Source organism: Actinia tenebrosa, unplaced genomic scaffold (assembly GCF_029948245.1).
Source record: "Actinia tenebrosa isolate PJP-AT-01 unplaced genomic scaffold, QUT_ActTen_1.0 PGA_scaffold4__44_contigs__length_22323623, whole genome shotgun sequence".
Classification (NCBI taxonomy): Eukaryota; Metazoa; Cnidaria; class Anthozoa; order Actiniaria; family Actiniidae; genus Actinia; species Actinia tenebrosa.
This window is the reverse complement of record NW_028292581.1, coordinates 19,495,009-19,518,308: the sequence shown is the minus strand read 5'-3', so window position 1 is coordinate 19,518,308 and position 23,300 is coordinate 19,495,009. Positions and strand designations below refer to the sequence as shown.

Below are 23,300 nucleotides of genomic sequence, written 5' to 3'. Positions count from 1 at the left end.
CGAAACACGTGTCATCATTAAGATTCCTTATAAATGACATGCAATAGCCATCGTTATCGCCACGATAACAATAGACTTCTTTGACGATATGGCGGCCATCTTGGATCGCAAGGCATTATGGGGCGTCCAGGGAGCAAATAAAGCTTTGTTACAGTACTGACGTCGATTGACATTAACAGCTTACCACGAGAGAATACAACGAAAAATGAATTAAGACGGCACGTCGATCACCTTCACCCATAAAAGATAGACAAACACTAAAAACTCTATATATTTTTCGTCATCTTTGTTTTGTCAATAGTTTCTTATGATTTTCTTAAGATTACCTTAGGCTTTTAGACCACGTGTCATTCCCTAGAGTATTATTTCTTTGTTTAACAGTTGCACATGAGCACGAGAAAAAACAAGAATATTGATACAACTCAAACAAAGAATCTTATTCTCAAGAGGATGGCAGATGGTTTGAAATTGGAAAACATTACGTCCAAGGTCAAGAGATATACAGTATCATGACCAAAGGGTATCATCAAGCTGGACTTATAATAACGGCTGATAAGTCGCCATTCATGATCACAGGCAAATTTAGTTTTAGCTTAGTCTTATCGCATTTCGAACTAAACGTTAATGGTCAAAATAATAATAATAGTTAACTTTGTTTATAGAGGATAACAAGCTGGACAGTAATTCAACTGATAAACTTGTGGTCCTCTATTAACGTCTCTAGTTAATTAGGGACGAGACCGCCATTCACGTGATCATCCGAGCCACGTGAAGGTCTAACCATTTGCAGATGTAATTACAAAGGCAGCACCTTCTCCCCAGTTATTTTAAGACCCTGAGTGTTGGTCAAGCCGAGGCTTGAACCACGACCTTCCGCACAACAGACCGACGCTCTTACCAACTGAGCTAACCGGGTGGCGGTTAAATGACCAGTAAGGCAAAGAATTGACCGGACAATTCCTAGTTCCGGCCGTTATTTTAAGCCCTGCTAAGAAACATCAACATGTCCTCACCCATTTTTGTATCTTCTTGGCCTCATTGACTTTGTTGACTTCTTCTTCGTTAAATTTAAAACCTGAGGTGAAACACAAGGACACTTTGGTAAGGATGTGAACATAGTTCAACGTTGGCAAGATAATTCCTTTTTCTGGGTAAATTCTAGCGCGTATCTGTACTTTTTCCAATGGGGAACTGAGCCAAGGATGGGACCCGGCATCAGGGCCGTAGCCAAAAACTTTTGATTGGTCCGGTTTTCAGGAGAGGGGTAGGGGGGTAGGGGTAGGGGGTAGGTGGAGAGGAGCAAGGGAAAGTATAGTGAAAGCCTCCTACACTTAATATCTTTTTAAACCCATCCTAAAGTACTCAGATTTTGAATGTTGCAAAAGTATTTTTTCTTGACTCGTTCTTTAGGATGTATTCATTTGAATGTTGCGAATTAATGACATCGATATCACTTTCATTTTTCTTCTAATCATTTTTTAAAATCTTTTTTTCAATGATTTTTCTCTTTTTTTCTTTTTTTAATTAAAAAAAAAATTCTCCCCCGAAAGTTGGTTCGGTTGAAACCGGACCAACCTTACCGGTGGCTACGGTATATTAACTGGGTATATTAACCTAGCTCCACCATCTCTATTCATCCAAATTTTAATGTTAATTGAGCGAGCAGTAGTGCCTCTCCTTAACCGTTTCACTCAGTAAGTTTAAGTCTCAATATCTATCAGTCTGTTCAAATCTGCAATGGAACTCACCTTTTCCTGAAAATCCACTTGTTTTAGTGATCTGTTTTCCTTCCTATACGAACAATTTTTTGTTAGAGTGGGTAATGAATAAGGGATATGAGTGACCGGCTATCACTGAGACGTGATTAGAAAAAGGGACGGTTGAGGTGGGTTGTGATCGCTGGGTTTAGTGTGCTGGGGTGTGGTGTGAGGTGGTGCGGTTTGGTGTGATTCAGTGTGGTGTGGTGTGATGGAGTGAGGTATGGTGTGGTGCATGTGATGCGGTGAGGTGTTGTGTGGTGGGGCGTGATCGTTGGGTTTAGTGTGTTGGGGGGTGGTGCGAGGAGGAGTTGTCTGGTGTGATTCAGTGAGGTGTGGTGTGATGCAGTGAGGTGTGGTGTGATGCAGTGAAATGTGGTGTGATGCAGTGAGGTGTGGTATGATGCAGTGAGGTGTGGTGTGATGCAGTGAGGTGTGGTGTGATGCAGTGAGGTGTGGTGTGATGCAGTGAGGTGTGGTGTGATGCAGGGAGGTGTGGTATGATGCAGTGAGGTGTGGTGTGATGCAGTGAGGTGTAGTATGATGCAGTGAGGTGTGGTATGATGCAGTGAGGTGTGGTATGATGCAGTGAGGTGTGGTGTGATGCAGTGAGGTGTGGTGTGATGCAGTGAGGTGTGGTATGATGCAGTGAGGTGTGGTATGATGCAGTGAGGTGTGGTGTGATGCAGTGAGGTGTGGTATGATGCAGTGAGGTGTGGTATGATGCAGTGAGGTGTGGTGTGATGCAGTGAAGTGTGGTGTGATGCAGTGAGGTGTGGTGTGATGCAGTGAGGTGTGGTGTGATGCAGTGAGGTGTGGTGTGATTCAGTGAGGTGTGGTGTGATGCAGTGAGGTGTGATTCAGTGAGGTGTGGTGTGATGCAGTGAGGTGTGGTATGATGCAGTGAGGTGTGGTGTGATGCAGTGAGGTGTGGTGTGATGCAGTGAGGTGTCGTGGGGTGTAATCGCTGAGGTGGAGTGGTTTGGTGTGATGCAGTAAGGGTGCTGTGGTAAGGTGTGTCTTGTTTTGTGAGTGTTGTAGTGAGATGGTGTGGAGATGTTGGGGGAGGTGTGGATTAATGTGGTGGGGTGGTGGTTCTCTTGTGTTATGCTGTGTTGTGTTGCGTTGTGTTGTGTTGCGTCGAGTTGTGGTAAAAAGGTAAAGGTAGTAATTTTTTTTACTTCGATAACGCGGGGAGTGGTTGCCCAATTCTCCCGAGCCAAGGGCTCATGTTTAATGCGCTCGAAGGTGCGCCCTCTACCCCCTCTTACTATCAGTGCTCCTTTTTACGGGTATTTAAAGCTAATTAAAGCTACACAGAACAGAGAGAAGTCGAAACAGACGTGGAGTTCCTGAGGATCGAATTATGGACTTCTGTTTTATTGTTATTGTTTTGCAATGCGTCGTGTCGTATTACGTTATGTTACGGTGAGTTGTGGTGTGGTGTGATGCATTGTGTTGTGATGTGATGTGATGTGGAGTAGTGGCACAGATAGCAGAAAGAGAGACCTTGACAATCAGATCAGTCCAGTTTTTACTTACAGCTTGTTGGGTCTCAATGTATTCATTGGCAAGGTTTCTGAGTTCATCAGGGACAAGAACTTCAGAATTTTCAAGCGCCTGTAAATTTAATAAAGTTATTCAATAAGATTACAATCGCCTCTTTATCATTGGATAAATACCAGAATAAATCATTGAATATACACTAGAAAGAGAAACAATGGCAGTAGAAGAAGTATAATGCGGTAATAATTGTACATATGTGAAGTAAAAACGGAGGATTATTAATCGTGGAAAAGTAAACAAAATTAATGTTTCAAGTTCCTAGTTTATTTTACAAAAGAATGTCTATATTTACACAATTTATCACCCTCTCGCAAATAGCACTAAACTAATCTAGGCGAGAGGCGATATATTACATTAAATAAATATTTGAAGATTTACCGATAAATAATTAAAGAAGATAAATAAATGAAAAACTAACAGTTTAATTACAATAAAGAAACGAAAAGGGAAAAAAGGAAAAAAAGGAAAAATGATGCTAACCAATGATTGAAGATCAAGAAATAATAATTTATAAATAGCCGCATTATATAAAGACTCAGTCTGAGACGATCAATGTTCAGAAAATCAGTACTGAGTTGTGTAATATTCCTACAAAAGCTGTTTTCCGAATCTTGAAGAAAACTCAAAGGAATAATGTCTAAACCAATGAATAATCAGAAGAACAAGTACATACCTTTACAATTTCAATAGCAAATCTGAAAAAAAGACATGAATGATAAATGAATGTCAATGAGTCAAAACAACAATGTATTTAAACATAAGCACCGTTCTCATAATGGCTGACATACAAGCGCACGAAGACAAGGTCAACCAGTCATTAGTTCACAACAAAAGATATAAAGCACACGAAATGCGTTTATAGAAGTGTAGCATAGAAATTGACATATTGCTTTTGCTAGGGTTTGATCTGTGAGTTAGCCATGCCCTGACTTAGATCAGCCCAGAGGTTGTTTCAGGGTTCTATCTGTGAGTTAGCCGTGCCCTGACTTAGATCAGCCCAGAGGTTGTTTCAGGGTTCAATCTGTGAGTTAGCCATGCCCTGACATAGATCAGCCCAGAGGTTGTTTCAGGGTTCGATCTGTGAGTTAGCCATGCCCTGACTTAGATCAGCCCAGAGGTTGTTTCAGAGTGCTATCTGTGAGTTAGCCATGCCCTGACTTAGATCAGCCCAGAGGTTGTTTCAGGGTGCTATCTGTGAGTTAGCCATGCCCTGACTTAGATCAGCCCATAGGTTGTTTGAGGGTTCTATCTGTGAGTTAGCCGTGCCCTGACTTAGATCAGCCCAGAGGTTGTTTCAGGGTTCGATCTGTGAGTTAGCCATGCCCTGACTTAGATCAGCCCAGAGGTTGTTTCAGGGTTCTATCTGTGAGTTAGCCGTGCCCTGACTTAGATCAGCCCAGAGGTTGTTTCAGGGTTCGATCTGTGAGTTAGGTGCCCTGACATAGATCAGCCCAGAGGTTGTTTCAGGGTTCAATCTGTGAGTTAGCCATGCCCTGACTTAGATCAGCCCAGAGGTTGTTTCAGGGTTCTATCTGTGAGTTAGCTATGCCCTGACTTAGATCAGCCCAGAGGTTGTTTCAGGGTTCGATCTGTGAGTTAGCTATGCCCTGACTTAGATCAGCATGTCAATAAAATTTGTATTGAGCAAAAATTCACTCATCTAATTTACTAAACCCTTCCCATCTCCTTAAGGTTTTTCAGACAGTACAAATTAATAAGATGAACTAACAGGTGTCTGTTATTACCTTCCTTGTTCAGGGGTGATAAAAGTGTATGACGTCCCTTTGTTACCGGCACGTCCTGTTCGTCTGGTAGAAAAAAATATGACAAAAGTTGAATGTACAATTGTTATTCTTCAATTATTGTTATTCTTCGTTACGTTATCGCGGCCATGTTTGTGCCATTTAACAAAAGATTTCTCATTAGCATCCATCGTTGACGGCACCACAATGGCCGCCATGTTTTTGTCTTTTGACTCTCTTGGGAATGCTTGCAACCATCAATAGACTCGTTGCAGCACCTTGGAATGCAGCTCAATCTGGGGGACAAAACAATATGTTCCAATTCTCAGGAGATTGGAATACTTTTGTTTTGTCCCCCAGATGGAGCTGCTTTGACGTCACATGCAAGGGTTCTATTGGCCTTTCCGAGGTTGCGCGAATTTTTCGCTAGCAACATAAAGAAAGATAATTCTCATCTTTATAGACTATCCAAGCACAAAAAAACCTTAATAGTCACGACATTATAAAAGAAATACTTTACCCAACACGATGTACATAATCTTCATAATGGTTAGGACAGTCATAGTTTACTACAAGGTTGAGGTGTTTGACATCCAGCCCTCGTGCAGCGACCGAGGTTGCGATCTGTTAGAAAATAAAACAATGACAAGCAGTTATGGATTATGAACCCCTTTAATAAAGTGGAATTCATTGCCAGCTCTATAAAAATAACTTTAAAACCCTTTTAAAAAGAACTTCTTAAAGTGTATATCAAAGAAAAAATTATTTTGAGGCTAATTTATTATAAAAGAATGCTGTTGTAGAAAGTACGGCGTTTTTTTGATTTGCAAATCATCCTTATGACTGTAATATATGGCTTTCTCATTTGCATATAGATATTTCAAATGCTTATATCTCTGAAATAACAAGAACAAATACAAAAATACTACAACCATACTACTACAATGTTCACATATAAGTGATTTTGAAAATAATTTTTCCCCTTGATATACACTTTAAGAACTTGATGAGCAGGAAGACCAATACCCCCCCCCCCCCTAATATCAATTTCATAGCTAACTTGAATACTATGACTTTAAGAAAAAAATAATAATAATGGGGCTCTTATATAGCGCATTATCACATTGTCTCAATGCGCTTTACATTGCAGTGGAGGACTTTACGGGCTGCATATTAAGGCGCTATTAGCAGCCGTGCAGCTTACAATGATGAGTGATTTATTAGTACGTTAGTGTTATGCCTCTTAATTGGGATAGGCTGTTGAACCTCTTACACTCTTACACGAATAATTCAACAGGTTCTTTAATGTCTTTTATTTACTGCAGGTTAGGAAGGGTCGGGAGATAGGGCCTACGGTTTTAAGTCCTTGTCCGAAAAGACCTGAAGGTCTAACCAATTTGCAGATGTAATTACAAAGGCGGCACCTTCTCCTCAGTTATTTTAAGACCCTGAGTGTTGGTCCGGTCGAGGCTTGAACCACGACCTCCCGCACAACAGACCGACGCTCTTACCAACTGAGATAACCGGGTGGCGGTTAAATTTTACAATTTTGGACAAATGTTTTGGATAAATCTTATTTGTAGTCCACTGCTAATACTACGTGAAATTTGAAGATATTAGAATACTAACCATGAGTTTGGTGACCCCATTCTTGAAGTCAGCTATTGTGCTGTCACGATCAAACTGGTCCATTCCTAGACAAGTGAAAAAGATTATTAGTCATCTTCTTATTAGACAGTCCAAACAAAGGACAGATGTCATAAAACCAATGCAAAACGTGTGTTCCAGTGTACGCACAGACTGAATCATCTAAGTGGTGTCTACACGTGAATAGTTTTTAAAATATTTTGTGGAAAACTGAAATTTCATAAATGAAAAAGAAGGGACAATACCCCTTGCCTTCAAAACTAGTCTCCTAAGCAGCCGCTACTAGTGTCGTCACGCCACGCTCACTCCCCTAACTGCTTACTTAGTAAGCGTTGCATGACGACACTAATAGCGGCTGCGTAGCAGACTACTTAACACCTAAAAAACCCTAATACCCCTTGCCTTTAAAACGAAACTGGAATGTTGCGCAAAACCGACAAAACCCACTGAGGATCAAGCACAGTAAAGTGAGATGTTTGATCATCCAATGTTTGGGTTCAGCACCGTCACGGTCACGGCACAGGCCTGATGTAGTGACATGAAAGGCCAAAGAAAAGCAGACATGACGTGACAAAATGAGATGTCCATAGGTTAAGGGGCGTAGTAAGGTCTCAATTATAGGGCGATATACCATTTTCCCGCCAAATCCACAGGAATCCTGCATGAATTAATTAAATTTTGGTGCCAAAAGCAAACATTTTTTTAGGGGGGAGGGGGGAGGACGTGCAACTGGTCCCCCCCCTCCGACATTTACGACATCTACACCATGCCATCACTACAGAGGTTTTGCACCACCACGTGACGGCAGCCATGTTAGATGACAGGAACAATACACTCGTTTTACATGAGAAAGAATTTAATTCCCAAGAGCAAAGGGATTTTATTGTTCTGCAATCTAACCACAGGCAGTCAAAACTGTATTATGGGCGCTGACACGTCATAGTGCAAAACGTTTATTTGAGTCTTCTATCTTGACCTTGAAACTGAATGATTGAATTATTTAACTACTATAAGTGCAACCAAGAGGGCGAGTTTATGATACAGGTGTAAGACTCCATGGAGGACGAAAAGCCTAAAGTAACAGGTAGATCGAAATTGAATTTAGAAGTCGTACTTTCCTTAAGATATAGACTTACCTCCGTGTAATGACAGGCATGGGTAGCTTCTTCTCAGCAGATCTTTGAACAACGTATCAGCTGAATCCTGTTTCTCCACGAACACCAACACACTTCCTGGAAAACAGATAATCTGTCTTTAGCAACATATTATAATTTTACTTACTATAGCTGTACTGTATCTAGTACAGTAACCTTAAGGAGGCGTTGTGATTGGATAAATAAGACAATGGAAAACCATTCCAATGTTACGCTATGTCGCAGTAATTTTTTTGTTTGTTTTTTTGTTTTGTTTTGTTTTCGTTTGTTTTTTGTTGTTGTTGTTTATTTTTTAAACAGTAGGAACTTGTAGATAAATTGGATCACCGTGAAACGTTTTGTGAAACTGACGTTTCGGACGTTAGTCCTTCGTCGGAGCACAAAAGACTAACGTCCGAAACGTCAGTTTTACAGAGCTTTTTATGGTGATGCAATTTATCTACAAGTTCCTACTGTTCTATTCAGAAACACCGACGCAGTCCACGCTAGTTCTACTAGTTATCACCACTTTTTTTTTCGTTTACAATGATAAATAAATGAATATAATTATAATAAATATACAATAAAAGTAATATTCTGTATGTTGCAACCGTTTGTTTACCACAAGAAAGGGACAATTCACCCCCAAACAACACCAGTTATAGACATGTTCTAACCTTTCTCCTGGAAAACCCCTAACAATTCCAGCAGCTTCAGGAATTTATTGTCTTCTTCAATCACCATCTATTGGAAGACAGAAATTATTGAACCTTAGAACAAATTAATAACTTTTCTTTCAGCTTCGTTCCGGTTTTTCCATCCACAGTGCGCAAACCAACCCATGCTTCCCAAAAACAAAATCAAATAAACTAAAAAAACTACACAATTTGAAAGGGTAACTAGATTTACACAGAGTAATTTTTAGATCGAACTAGAAGTTGATTTTTGAGGAGAGAGAGAACCCGGAGAAAAATTCTTGAGGCACAGGAGAGAACCAACAAACAACTCTACTCATATACGAGTTCAAGGATCGAACCCGGGTCACATTGTGCAAGAGGCAAGCGCTTTCACCGCTAAGCCACCCGTGCTTCCTGATACAACTTCATGACTTTTTCATTCATTTCAAGCATTGTGTTTTATTTAACAAATAAAACAGCTTTTTCCGTGCTCCATTCAGTAATAAAGCACAGTTTTCGACCAATCAGCGCGCGCGCACTATCCCAACTATATAACAAAATAGCACAATTAGAAAAGTTTCGACTCACCACATGTTGCTCAACGTCTGAACAGACGACACTTCTGCCACCAACTTGAATTTCAATTGGTCTATCTAGGATTCTCCTGGCGAGGGCTTCCATTTGACGAGGAAAGGTGGCCGAGAACATAACGGTTTGTCTGTCCGGTCTGATACAGTCGATAATGCGCATGACCTGGGGAAAAGATGTTAAATAACTGAAGGTCCTGTTACATTTTGAAGCTTTTAGCTATAACTTGTGTGCAAGAGGGTTACGAGAAAAGCACCAAACCATTGGAAGTTTGTTTCTCTACTACAAAAAAAAAACAACAAAAAAACAAAAAAAAAACACACAACAAGTTGGAAAGAAAAACTGTTTCAAGCGCATGCTCACTCCTTTGCACTAGCGATTCAAATTTGTTGACATAACGTGTTGGTATGTACTCTTATTTACCAAGGCTGTCGATCAATCAGAAAGCGAGAAAAAAAACTGCATTGAGGATGTGTTAAAAATAACAGTTGATGCTAAGAGATGACTTACGAGTGAATGTGAAATTCTGTACATGAAACAAAATATTATACACCTATTTCGAAAATCGTTGTCGCACCAAGAGCCTCAAGTAACAAGCCAAGGCTCCAGAGAACGTCGATACTTTTAATTATAATTGATTTATTCTTGGTTCATGCAAGTGGATATAGCTCTCTATTATTATCATCTCAAGCAGCCTTGCTTGGAGCAATTGGTGAAGTCAATAAATGAAAATGCACCATGAATAAACTAATTACAGCTAAAAGTACCGGCGTTGTCTGCGGTCTTGGCTTGCTGCTTGAGGCTTTTGGTGCGAAGATTTCTGAAATAGGTGTATATAAATTAAGGCTTACCTGTGGTTCAAATCCCATATCGAACATTCTATCTGCCTCGTCAAGTACTAAATATGTACATCTTCTACAGTTAGTCACACGACCTGTGGTAACAACGTTAACACAAAGTAGAGTGAATGCTCTGTTAATCATTATGAACGTATTTTTTGATGACGTCTAAAATGCCAATGTTTCGACGACCGTAAACACTAAGTGGGCATAGTAAGGCTTTATATTTTAGATATATAGATGGCAAACAGAAGGTCACTGGTTCGAATCCCACTTGGAGCTCAGAATTTTTTTCTGAAAAATTTTTATTGGATTAACATAATTTATATCTTTACTGCAATTTTCATAGACATTCCAACTCCGTGTCTCCGAGCTGCACGCTGAATTTTTTTTTTTACTGCCGTCAGTCAAAAATATGAAAGTTATCGACCGATAAGGTTTGATTGACAGCAGCGAAAAAACAAATTTCAGCGTGCAACACGCAGACACAGAGTTCGCAAGTTTATGAACATTGCAGCTGTAATAGATAAATTGTTTGGGTTCGTGTGTCAGACCATGGGAATACAAGTGTTTGTTAGCTCTGCTACTGAGTGTCACCCTTTAGAGTGTCAAAAAAGTTTAAATTGATAATCACTTCACGTAAGGGATCATTACCACTGTTAGCTGTCAGCATGTCAATCATTCGGCCTGGAGTACACACAATGATTTCTGCTCCGCGTTTGAGCTCTGCTATCTGAAATAAAGGTGGATTATATCAATATAAACAAACAAACAAACAAATAAAATTAAATAGGATTTAGCAGTGGCATTTCCACGGAGGCACTCTTCATCCACTGTACTTCCAAAAGTCCCTTTTACAGTTCCCTGTGTCATCTTGAAAGGTAGCTGTGCCTTTGCATCGAAGCGGGACGAACGGTGAGCAATGATAGAGACCTTTTTTTAACACCTTGATTAATTATTCATGTCTCCATCATTGCAAGCTCACCGTTCGTCTTGCTTCGATGCAGAGGCACAGCTACCTTTCAAGATGGCGCAGGGAACTGTGAAGGGGACTATATGAATTTAGAAGTTGGTTTTGTGGAGGGAGGAAAACCAGAGAACCCTTGAAGCGACACCAAGCACATACTACTCCAAGCCCGGTACTATAGATCTTTATTGAAATGATTATTTACACTTCAAAAAACGTTGTCGGTCAGAGATCTGAAATCTGAGACCGAAAGGAATTGTGGGTCGTAAGCTGTAAATTGTTTGTAGTTCGCAAAAAGTTAATATCTTGATATATCAACTTTGAGCGATGACCTCCACTGGCAAACTATCTGGGTAAGTGTATATTCAATTTTTAACGAGAAAACACTCAGCCCCCCACAATTCCTATCTGTCCAAGATTTCTGATTTCAGATATCCAACCGACGTTTTTTGAAATAGGTGCATATCAAATAGATGTACAAGGACCACACATACCTGTTCACTGATTCCTGTTCCACCATAAACACACACGGCACCCAAGTTTAATGGTTTAGAAAACTTTTTGCACTCTCTGTGTATCTGGATTGCTAATTCCCTCGTAGGAGTCATTATTATTGCTAAAGAGAGAGAAAAAGAAAGAGGTGGCCATTCATCTTTCATTGGAAAGGAAGGCAGGGCAGTGGGATTCTTTTGGTTACTGACACAAGAAATCTGACATCCCCCCCTCTCCGTTGTTGGATTAAAAAAATTGGTCCCTATGTTGTTAAGAAAGTTTTGTTTATCATAAAAGTGCTGTGTATTTTTATCACCTCCCCCTTCTGACTCAAATATTTTTCTGTGGACCCCCTCCCCCCCTCCCCTCTTTTTTAAAAATATTTTTCATGACCCCTTATGATCCCAACCCCAGTAAAAAATATGGAGGTTGTTTTGATTTTATGTTTTCTTGTTTCGTGTCGCAGAAATAGTTTGAGGACTTATTTTGACATGTTTTGACTTAACATCTTCTAGTTGCCCCTCAGTCAACTGCTTGTTTGCCCCCCAGTCAACTCCAAAAGTCATGTGATTGATAGTAAACAATAGACGAGGAGAGGAATAGAAATTAAAGGGAAACAATGTAATGGATGGGAAAATGGGAAAGAATGAATGTGGAATAAAGCAGCTGAGTTGACCTTCAGAACAACCAGAATTGAGGATTCAACATAATACTTTGGTTAGCATTCACATGATTTTGCCAACGGAATCCATGAAATATGAATTTTTTATTCTTAAATTTATCAAAATTGTTTCTAGTTCATTCAACACGAGAAATCTACATTGTACTCAGCCTCTGCTAGGAAAATGTTAAGCAAAAAATAGTTGACCCATAAGCCCTTTCTGGGAATACAGTCAATTCAGCTGGAAACCATGAACATTTCTTACCGATAGGACCATCGTCTCTGTCTAATGGTGGTTGATCCTTGACATGTCGAAACATCGGGATTAAAAAAGCTAAGGTTTTACCACTACCAGTCTTGGCAATTCCTGTCAAATCAGGGGGGAAAACATTAGTTGACTACATCATTCTGAACTTCAACTTTGGAGCCTACCTATTACTAGCTTGGTATACCTGTGGTCATATCTTACCTATCATATCTCTACCAGACAGGATGACTGGGATAGCCTGTACCTTGGTATACCTGTGGTCATATCTTACCTATCACATCTCTACCAGACATGATGACTGGGATAGCCTGTACCTTGGTATACCTGTGGTTATATCTTACCTATCACATCTCTACCAGACATGATGACTGGGATAGCCTGTACCTTGGTATACCTGTGGTCATATCTTACCTATCATATCTCTACCAGACATGATGACTGGGATAGCCTGTACCTTGGTATACCTGTGGTCATATCTTACCTATCACATCTCTACCAGACATGATGACTGGGATAGCCTGTACCTTGGTATACCTGTGATCATATCTTACCTATCATATCTCTACCAGACATGATGACTGGAATAGCTTGTGCCTGGATGGGGGTGGGTTTCTCATAACCATTTCTGATGATAAAAAAAAAAGAGAGTGTTTTAATAAAATTTGCAACAATAATCAAAGCATTAGTGTCTGAACTTCTAGTAGATGGCCAAAAATGAATGCAAACTTTAATGCAGATGTTATCCAAAAAAAATTTGTTGTGCTAAAGTTATTGATTAGTAAAATGTGGTTGAGTTTATTTTTACAAAAAAAAAACTTTTTCTGACTAAAAAAGAAAATCTGAGTGTATGGATTTATGGATTATGGAGTGTCCTGGATTTACTGCAGTTTTCAATATTCTGCAAACTCGGTAGTCACAAACTGCACACGGCGAAATTTGATTTTTTCAATGCCATCAATTAAAGATAATCAGTCTGTTCCTTTTTTGTTCTTGACTAGCAGCAGTAAAAACCCATTTCACGACAAGCCGTTGGAATGCCTGAGTTTGCAGAATATGGAAAACTGCAGTAATTCGCTAAAACTGTACTTCGTACTTAGTATTCTACAGGCAATACATACTTTTTGAAAACATCCAAGATTTTGAGATTGACTCCGGTCTGTGCCCATGTTTTGACAGGTTTTGGGCAGTTTTTCCCTCTGATTTGGATGTTCTCTAGACTCAATCTGAATTCATCCAACTCTGTTTGCAATCACAATAAAATATATTCAATGTTAAAAAAAAAACCACCAGGATACCCCAAGGTAACCATATATTTCAAAATGAACCACCAGCAGAAACATAGTTTCAGAACAACGATATTCAATGTACTTTTTATAGCATAGCAATTCCATTTGTAGATGAAGTTTGAGGATCCTATTCCTCTACTTTTCCCACTATGCTTTCTGCAAGATTTTATAAATTTTGGCAAAGGATCTAACTACATATAAGGTGTAAGGTAGATTTCAAAAGCTGTGATGGGTATCAGTTGAACAACCTAAAAGCTATATTGTCACAAAGAGAATTTCTCTTAGAAAATTCAACTTAATGAAAGCTAGGAAACTTTGGGAATTTGAAGACTTTTGCATAACAAATTATTGGCAGAACATTTGCTCCACCAGATCTTGAAAAAGCTTTGAAAATTATGTAGGTGAAGAATGCCAACCATGACATAGGCGTGCCAGTGCATTATGGCTGACTGGGAATATGTACGAATTTTGTGAAAACTTTTGTTATCTAGAATGTTTACATGGTTGTGATAAAACAATGCACCATAAACCTGCACACACTTGATTCCCTAACAAAGCTACCCTCAGAACTTGCACTCTTTTCACTGGTACGTGCTGATCAAGACAACAGTAGCAACAGGAAAATAGGGCAATACACTCCTGCCAATCAGAGAATATAAAGGTACAGACCAATTTATTTGATTGACAGAAGTGTATTGCCCAATTACCCTGACGCGACATGACAGTTGTCTTGATCAGCGCATAGCAATGAAAAGAGTGGTAAAATAACTGCCGGAAATCGGACAATATCAACCCAGAATTGGAATTTGTCTGGTTAGATCTTTGCCTTGCTGCTCATTTCAACCAGTAATCTTGAGCCAGAAACGAGGTGTGGCCAAGCTAAAACTAATTTGGCCGGTCATTATGACTGGTGACTTACAAGCCCTGACACTTGCCCCAAACATATGCACATACAATCTATATTGTTCCTCTCTTACCTTCTGGAGTCATTTTGGCTAATTCAGGGACCTCTACGTAGAAATCTTTTCTAAATGATGAGTAGTACACCTTGTTATGGTCAACTGGTTGTAAATCCTGTAACCAAAGATAATATATATGAAATATTGTGTAGTTCCACAAATTATCCATACCCCTTCCCCCCACAGAGGAATTTGGAATTTCTGAGGGGTGGGAGCCAGAGAAAGAACAAAATTACAGGAGTTTGCATGGAAGAAAATTGGAATTTCCCCTCATCATTTTACTTGTGGTTGAAAAGTTACACGAGAATTCCAAAGTTGTTCTGGCATAAGCCAGCTTAAACTACAGGGTTTTCATTTAAGTTTTGAAATAATTGGAGAAGATCATGAACTAGTCAGAGAGTACTGATCGTGGTGGTTTAAGGACGGTGCCTACTATTGTCCACGCGCACACGTACTGCGCATCTACATTCAAGGAATTTCAAAATTTATTACTTGAATTGCACGAAACAAAACGTTCATTTTCAATAAAAGTTAAACAGAAAACGATCTTAAATAACCCAGGCTTGTTAAAGAGATAATTTGCTAAGGTTTAAGTATTATTGACAAAGAATCATAAGGTTTTTTGGGCAAGTTTCAGTGAAAAAATGACAGACTCATAGTTCTAAAAAACCAAATCCTTTCAATAATAAAGCTTTTTAACGTTTGTTTAGATTTAATCATATAAAACTTGAATAAAAACAAACAAGAAATACATATGAAATTGAAAATTTACCATTTATTAATATCTAGGTGTGTAATTATAGTTTTGAAAATCTTTTTTTGGTCGCTAAACACCTTCATCATGAAATTCTTTTACTTTGGAGTTCTCAATCTAAAAAATCATCTTATTACGTACCAAATATTTCAGAAATTCCTTTCTGCTGTTAAGTAAAAAGTCAATAGTAACTTCACTTCAAACCCAATAGTCTTCCTGGAACTATAAAGCTTATAAATATCGAGTTTTTCTCTGTGTTTTTTGCTTGCATGGCAGGAAGCAGCATGTTTAGATTGACGTGCAAACGCGCCGAAAACAGAGTTTGTCACGCCGTTTTTTATGCTGTGTAACGCTTGTCACGCATTCGGCATTAGATTTATCCCTAATAATGTTCTTTAAAAATTTGTATCTCTTAAAAACGCCTGGATACCCCTATTTTTTCTTCGTTTAAATGATAGAGTAAATGCTAAATTAGACTCGTGAAATGAAATTTATAAAAAATAATTGGTTTTGAAAAGAATATGGACACAATCTTTATGTACCTACTGATCGAAAATAGGGAGCACGAAGCTAAAACATTATATATGTTATAGCCAACTATTAAAGTAATGGTAGAATTGGGTATATTTTAGTAAAGAAACAAAGTGTCAGTCATTTAGGATGATTTAAATTAGAAATTTCTCAAAATCTTTTGAAAATTTTTTTTTTTCCTGGTGTTACTAAAATCATGACGTCATCACTTTTTAACGATTTTTAAGCCTTATTATTTCTTTTAAATGCATGGTGACCCCTACTTTTCTAACCAGAATTTGACAACCCTTTCATAGGTTAAAATAATTCACATAGTCATTTAAAAAAATAATTGATTCTCAATTAGTAGGCACCGTCCTTAAGTCAGAGAATTATGCTCCAGTCACTGGAGCATTTTCCAATCTCCAGGCCTTAATAAAAAAAAACCCTGAACCGTCAACCTGACTGCAAATTTATTTAATATACCTTTTTCTTTTTGGTCTTGTATCCAGAGTATGTAGCTTCTAAGTCTTCTTCCTCTTTTTCTTCCTCGGATGAATACTATAAAGTAAAATGAATAACTACATGTAAATAAATAACATTGCTTTTTTCGGTGGATGTGGTCACTTTGGTATGCAAGCTCTGATTGGTTGAGAACTGAAGTTTAATAATGTATAATTTACCTTTTCATCATTACTGTTTCATTAGAAACACCGACGCAGCTCACACTAGTTTTTAGCTAGTTATATCTTTTTAATAATGACAGAGCACAGTGAGGGCATGGTGTAATTAATGGCCCTTTATACCTTGGGGTTAATGTTTCCCCATTGATGCCATGTGTCATTCTCTTGAGAATAACATTCTTCCTTTCAGTTGTATCCATATTCATGCATCTTTTCAAGTGTTTTTTTAAACAAAGAAATGATACTCAAGGGAATGACACATGGTCTGAAATGGAAAAACGCTGCGCCCAAGCTAAAGAGGTTTATTGACCAGACTATTGAACCAATTGAAAATAGAGTTCATTTAAATTAAATTCAACTTACCTCTAAGGCGTCTGGATTGACTTCCATCAACTCTCCTCTCTTTCCTGCTGATTTTGTTACCTTGTTTTAAACAAGACAAAAACATTACAAATTATTTTTTCTCCTACACAATGTTCAAAAATATTGGATGGGATTCCTGTGGTATTAGAATGAAAGAGGGGGACTGGGAGAGTGAAAGTAAAATGGAGTACAAGAGCTAAAAATGAGGAAACCAACGTCACTCAGAGGTGATTCACAGAGGGAGAGGGGGTTCCTCTAAGGTAGCTGAACAAAAGTGAGAGTGAAAGTTCCACTTACGACAGATTTCTTGGACACCACGTGAGTTACGAATGTAGCCTTTCCTTTACCAACTTTTTTATGCGCAAGAGGATTTTCTTTATGAGCCTAAGAAAAAAAACAGGTTTAATGGTACACAATTTTAGACAAGAATCTCATTATCTCTCGTTATACATGTTAAAATGAGAGTCATCAAGGCTTACCTTGCTATTGACTGTAGCCATGAATGCATCAAGAGGATCTACGTCTTCATCCTAAGTAACAATGTCAAAAGATTGAATCAAAACATTAATTTCATATAATATTTATAATATATTACACTACAAGGAGGTGTACTAGATTATGTATTATGGTAACCAAATGAATGCATGTACTTTTCAACAATAATGATGACCATGATGATAATGATGATGAAGATGATGATAATGATGATGATGACGATGATAATTATTCATATTTTTTACCTCTTCCTTCACATTACCATTTGTCCCATCTTTTGAATCATCTTTTGAAAACAAACAAATTTTTCATTAAGAAATGTTTTAGTTTTAACTATATTGATATACAGGTAACATGATTTAAAGCCAGCTTATACAGTACCTTTTTCTTCATCTTTATTTTCCTGTAATGTAAAAGAAAAAATGGTAGTAATGTGAAAATGAAAAACAGTCACATTGTAGGGTTTATGAACTAAGCTATATGATCCAGTTAGGGCAAAACTGATCAACATTTGGAGGAAGGGAGGAATGAGGAGAGACGAAGGAGGGAGAGAGAGGAGGGCAAGGGATGAGGAAGGAGTGACAAGAAAGAGAACTCCAGATAGAGTTGGTTGGAGCCATGGAAATTTTAAGTTTGCTATAACAAGGTTTATGAACCAAGCTACTGTATATGTATGTGATCCAGTTAGGGCAAAACTGATCAACATTTGGAGGAAGGGAGTAATGAGGAGAGACAGAGGAGGGCAAGGGACAAGAAAGAGAACTCAAGAGAGAGTTGGTTGGAGCCATGGAAATTTTAAGTTTGCCATGACAAGGTTATGGACCAAGGTATATGTATATGATCCAGTTAGGGCAAAACTGATCAACATTTGGAGGAAGGGAGGAATGGAGTAATGAGGAGAGACAGAGGAGGGCAAGGGACAAGAAAGAGAACTCAAGAGAGAGTTGGTTGGAGAGAAGAGAGTACAGTAGTAAGCCATGGAAATTTTAAGTAGATTAAAATAAAAATAGATGATTTCTATCTCAGGAAAGTTATATTGTCTGGCAACCAGAACTGTGAATTGTCTGGTCAAATGTTTGCCTTGCCTTTTGACCAGGTAACATGAGGTATGACCAAGTGAAAATTGATTTGGCCTGTGACCATGACCGACTACTGATCAGCTGTTATTTGAATCCCTGTTGTAATAAGTTTAAGTTTGCTATGACAAGGTATATTTTGTCTTAACAGTTGTGGGCCACCGTTGGAGAGAGGAAAGAGGAGAGAAGCAAGAGGAGGCTAAATCGCAGCAATAAGTACAGTATACACAAAATCACCTCATCAATAACATTGTCAGCTTCATCATCTTCCTCGTCATCTTCCAGACTCCATACTTTATTCTTTCTTATTTCTTGTACTCTTTTCTGAGCATCCTGGACTTCCTGTTCTCGTTTCTTTTTTGCTCTCCAGGCTTCTACTCTGTTAGATCAATAAAGAGTTACTTAATTATCGTGGATTTTAAATTTGTACTATAAATAAATAAATACGTAAATCTGAAGAATACTAATAAACATACCGTTCCCTTCTCTTCTGCATCTCAAGGTCAAGCTGGTTTTGCTCTGAGATCTAGAAAATTATTATATCAATTTAACAAGCTGAAGCTAAATAAATTCAAATCATAAACTTTCATGAGGAAATACCACTTAGATTAAACATTAAACTAGAAATAATTTCCCATTAAAAGAAATGGGGAGGAATTAGTCCTAGTTATTAGACCTTTAAATAATATATACAGTATGAGTGGCCGTGTTGTATCTGATATACAAACTTGAGGCATAGCCGAGAGTTTGTATATTGGATACAACAAGGACACGAATACTGTAGATTGCTTATCAAACGTCTAGGTTAGTTCCTTTGTGTTTCACTAAAATTTTCAAAATTAAAGTGAATCTGCCCAAGAAAATCCAAGTTAAAGTTTATGCAAATGAACAGGATTCTGTATCTGATTTACAACACTCTTCATGGTCATGATTTCTATTGTGTTTTCCTCATGAATTATTAATGAGTTTGATAAGGATAATTCCTGTTTAGCAATTCTGATTATTCCTGAGTAGAAAAGTTTCAGCTGAATTAAAATTTGGATGATTTTTGTACCCCCCCTCCCCCCACCCAACAACATTCTTACCTTATCGATAGCTTCAGATGATGTTTCTTTTTCGGACTTAAAATCAAATCAAAGACATTAGGTCATAACAATTATCATGCGTTATAAGTATTTAGCATAATTCTAGACTTATAATAAATATAGAGAGAATCTTTGCCTTGCCGGTCATTTTGACCAGTAATGTTTAGCCAGAAATAAGTTATGAACAAGCTAAACCTAATTTGGCCAGTCATTATGACTGGTGACTTACCAGCCATTATTTTAAGCCCTGACACTTGCCCCAAACATATGCACATACAATCTTTATCATTCCTCTTTCATCGTGACCGGCAAATGATCGGCTGTTATCTCATAAGCCCTGATTCAGAGACGATAACGACTGCACAAGCAGAGATTTGAAGGGTTTTTCAAAGTTTTCCAGAGCAAAAGTAATACCATAACGTTTTTCATCCTGAATTTCAAATTTTTCTCTGATATTCAAGTCTAAAATTATTCAAAAACAATCATTCCTCTCAGGCTCAGTGATTATAATGGTGAATATTTACCTCTCCGCTCAAAGACTCCCCCTTCAGTACGTGTAAGTATTCACTGATAATCACTTCGCCTTCGCCAAATAATCGTTAAATGTAGGCCAACTAATTTGGCCAATGCTTCTCAATGTGCATAGTGAATTCATTGTGATGGCAAAATTGTAGGTTTTGGTTGAAGAAAAAAATGAAGTCCAAATCAGACTTGAAATTTTAAATCGACCAGTAAGTCAACATAAGGCTAGACATTGTTACTTAAATTACAGATCTCTACGTAATTGACTAACATGTAAGAAAGGTATTTTTTGATAGTCAGACTAATTATTTAGTTCACCTCTTTGTTCTTTTTGTCTTTATCTTGAATTTCCTCGTCATCCTGTTTTCTTTTGTCTTTACTGATTAAAGAAAAGCAACCAAAGTGTGAGATATTTAAATTTAGTATTCGACATATTTGGTATAAAATTAATCACCATTAATTAGCATTACTGGATGCTTACATTGTATATATAGGATTTCCAATCTGGGATTGTTAGACCCTTATGCCTAGTTGGTGTCTAATTATAATTTAAAATCAATTTTGAATTATTTTGGCAGCTCTTGTCCAAACAAGAAAGGCTAAAGCTAACCTTGAGATTCATATATAAATGCAGTTCTAACTTTTTTTGTCAACAAATAATGTACAATTCAGAATTTAATACAAGATCTCAAGGAAACACATAAGCTAATTTGTTTATTCCACTTCACCTGCTTTTAGACTTTTTGCTTTCTCTCTCCCTACTTCTTGATCTTGACTTTGAAGAACTGTCACTTCTGCTTCGTGACTTTCTTTTCCTTTCCCTACTGCGACGGCGTCGTTTTCTTTCTAAACTTTTACTGCGCGACCTTCGCTTTCTGCTCTTCTTTTCAGAACTGCTGCTCCGACTTCGACTTGATGAACTCTTACTTGATGAACTACTATGCCCTCTCTTTCTATTTTTCTCTTTTGATCTTCTTCTATCTCTTTTTCTTCCCCTGATTTTTTCTCTTTCCTTTCCTCGTTCTCTATCTCTGTCTCTATCTCTGTCTCTTTTTCGTTCTTGGTCTCTGTCGCGATTTCTTTCCCTTTCCCTATCGCGACTTCTGGACCGTTTTCTTTTATCTCTTTCTGTACTTCTTGAGCGTCTTCTTCTTTCATAACTTGGGGATGTGGATCTTCTACTCCGTCTGATCAAAATACAATATTGTATCAAATAAACAATACTTTTTTTATTACCAAGCATGGTTTTTCCAAGGTGGTTCACACCCAACAACATTACCGTTAACAACTAATATTCAGATCCCATATTGATTTTTTAAAGTACATGTAATTTTCAATATGATGCAAATTGAGTAGCTGTGATTTGCCCATTCGAATTTGGTTTTTCACTGCCGCCAGTCAAAAATGCAATTGATCCGTTTTGGATAATGGAAGTTAAGAAAACAAATTTCAGCGAGCCAATCACACGTATAAGTTCATGTAATTTTGAAAACTGCTATGAAAATTGAGGAAAAATAGCTTAGAAGAAGAATAATAAGTTGAAATCTGAGCTCATGTTCACTCACAGGTAACAAACTCTTGAAATCCATAATAGATTTTACAGCTACACGAACCAATTGAAACCATGGCATAATCCACTTCATCAATATCAAATTTAAATTCAGAAATATGAATCTGAGAGCTTATAATAACGAAGGGGGAAAACAGTATTCACGTGACAAGACTAAAGGGGAAAATGTTTCTAAAAGATGACTATAGAATGGTCTAGGAGTTAATAGCCCATGAGGCACAAGGAATGAATAAATTTTGAAAAAGGTTGTGGACCTGAGTTAGCCATCATCGTTTTGGCTTTCAAAACCAACACTTTTCACTACAAGTGGTCTATTACTGATAGACCACAAGCAGCTCAGCGAATAATAATGCAGGATTTGTGAATTGTGATTTAAACGTTAAAGCTCATACTGTAACAACACTAAAGTTTCAAATTGTTTAAAAAAACTCACCTGCTATCACGACCCATGGCTGAGAAGAATCCTCTAAACTAGCATATGACCATTTTCTGTTGAAGTCAGAAATTATTGTCAGACACAAACACATCTTTTTTTTAATCTTCTATAAACTTAGGCTTAACTCATGCAAGCAATTCCCAGACTGTTCGAAAACTTTATATTTAAAAACAAAAATCGGATTAAATATGCCATACGGAACGAGCTAAAACCTCTTCCCTTTTGAATCAAGGTAATAGCTGATAACAGACATAGATTATTCGCACAAATACACATGAATAAGTTAAAAAAGAGATCTATAATTTGAAACTATACAGTATGTAAACTATTTGGACGTGTGCACATGGTCCAAGTGACTAAACAAGAGATGTTGAAGAAGTTACTATTATTAACAAAATATGTCACAAAAAATCAAAAACGAATGAAATAATACATCAAAATACAATCTAAAGACAAGCTTACCATTAAAAATCGAGAGAAAAGTGTGGAAATTTGGGGTAAAAAGAGCAAAGTTTGTAGTATTTTTGACGAAAATGTTTTCAAAACGTCAAATGGAGAACAGCGGTAACGCGTCCGAAACATGCGCACTGACTTTTTAACACCCAGTTTTCCGCATGCCACACTTGGAACAGGGAACCCAAAATGTGCAATGTTTAAAAAAGAATTTTTTTCTAATTCATTTTTTTTTTGAAATTAAAAAATATGTATGACAAACCAAGTTTTGGAAAGCAATAATACTTTTTTAGTTTTATAGAAATGTTTGGAATTTTTTGAATAAACGAGAAAAGATCAACTAACTCTGTTGTCACGCTATTGGTCATGTTTATATCGCCAGCGGTCGTCACTTCAGTGGATTTCGAAGATGAAAAGAACTGATCAAATATGGACTTCAAAAAAACGAACAGAAACAATGAAAGAAAAAGAAAGACAGCTTATGGAATGTATGAAAGGGCTTCAGCACTTTCTTATTCCTTTATTTCCCTTCTCCAATGTGAAAGAAACATTTTTTAAGATGATTTTCTTTTCTCTGTACGCGTAAGATATTTCGGACAGCGTCACTTTAAGGTAAGGTCATAAAAGATAAAATCAAATTGTCCATTTATATTTATCTGTTTATGTATTGATATAAACATGTGTTGTTATACTTTTTTTTCTTTCTTACGCTGATTATATTTATGGTCTAGGGCGTAAAATGATTGGTTAATTACTATACAATAGATTTAT

The 23,300-nt window shown here is 37.6% G+C and overlaps 1 protein-coding gene across 1 annotated transcript in view; it reads right to left on the bottom strand.

The window, feature by feature from the left end:
- The window catches only part of LOC116305204 (putative ATP-dependent RNA helicase DDX46), a 29,289-nt gene extending 6,639 nt beyond the window's left edge, over window positions 1–22,650 (bottom strand). Inside the window, exons 1-30 of the mRNA XM_031715059.2 lie at window positions 22,539–22,650; window positions 22,074–22,129; window positions 20,799–21,257; window positions 20,389–20,449; window positions 19,549–19,584; window positions 18,940–18,989; window positions 18,701–18,842; window positions 17,769–17,790; window positions 17,633–17,673; window positions 17,372–17,422; window positions 17,190–17,276; window positions 16,893–16,952; window positions 16,333–16,407; window positions 14,601–14,697; window positions 13,456–13,576; window positions 12,889–12,962; window positions 12,335–12,436; window positions 11,411–11,532; window positions 10,604–10,682; window positions 9,962–10,044; window positions 9,111–9,275; window positions 8,523–8,589; window positions 7,849–7,944; window positions 6,695–6,759; window positions 5,586–5,689; window positions 5,069–5,131; window positions 3,997–4,018; window positions 3,300–3,377; window positions 1,749–1,791; window positions 1,014–1,075 (exon numbers count right to left, since the gene is read on the bottom strand). Of these exons, the coding sequence (XP_031570919.1) occupies window positions 1,014–1,075; window positions 1,749–1,791; window positions 3,300–3,377; window positions 3,997–4,018; window positions 5,069–5,131; window positions 5,586–5,689; window positions 6,695–6,759; window positions 7,849–7,944; window positions 8,523–8,589; window positions 9,111–9,275; window positions 9,962–10,044; window positions 10,604–10,682; window positions 11,411–11,532; window positions 12,335–12,436; window positions 12,889–12,962; window positions 13,456–13,576; window positions 14,601–14,697; window positions 16,333–16,407; window positions 16,893–16,952; window positions 17,190–17,276; window positions 17,372–17,422; window positions 17,633–17,673; window positions 17,769–17,790; window positions 18,701–18,842; window positions 18,940–18,989; window positions 19,549–19,584; window positions 20,389–20,449; window positions 20,799–21,257; window positions 22,074–22,090 (2,544 nt within the window). The 5' untranslated portion in view covers window positions 22,091–22,129; window positions 22,539–22,650. The remainder of the gene's footprint in view (window positions 1–1,013; window positions 1,076–1,748; window positions 1,792–3,299; window positions 3,378–3,996; window positions 4,019–5,068; window positions 5,132–5,585; window positions 5,690–6,694; window positions 6,760–7,848; window positions 7,945–8,522; window positions 8,590–9,110; window positions 9,276–9,961; window positions 10,045–10,603; window positions 10,683–11,410; window positions 11,533–12,334; window positions 12,437–12,888; window positions 12,963–13,455; window positions 13,577–14,600; window positions 14,698–16,332; window positions 16,408–16,892; window positions 16,953–17,189; window positions 17,277–17,371; window positions 17,423–17,632; window positions 17,674–17,768; window positions 17,791–18,700; window positions 18,843–18,939; window positions 18,990–19,548; window positions 19,585–20,388; window positions 20,450–20,798; window positions 21,258–22,073; window positions 22,130–22,538) is intronic.
- Window positions 22,651–23,300: the final 650 nt, after the last annotated feature.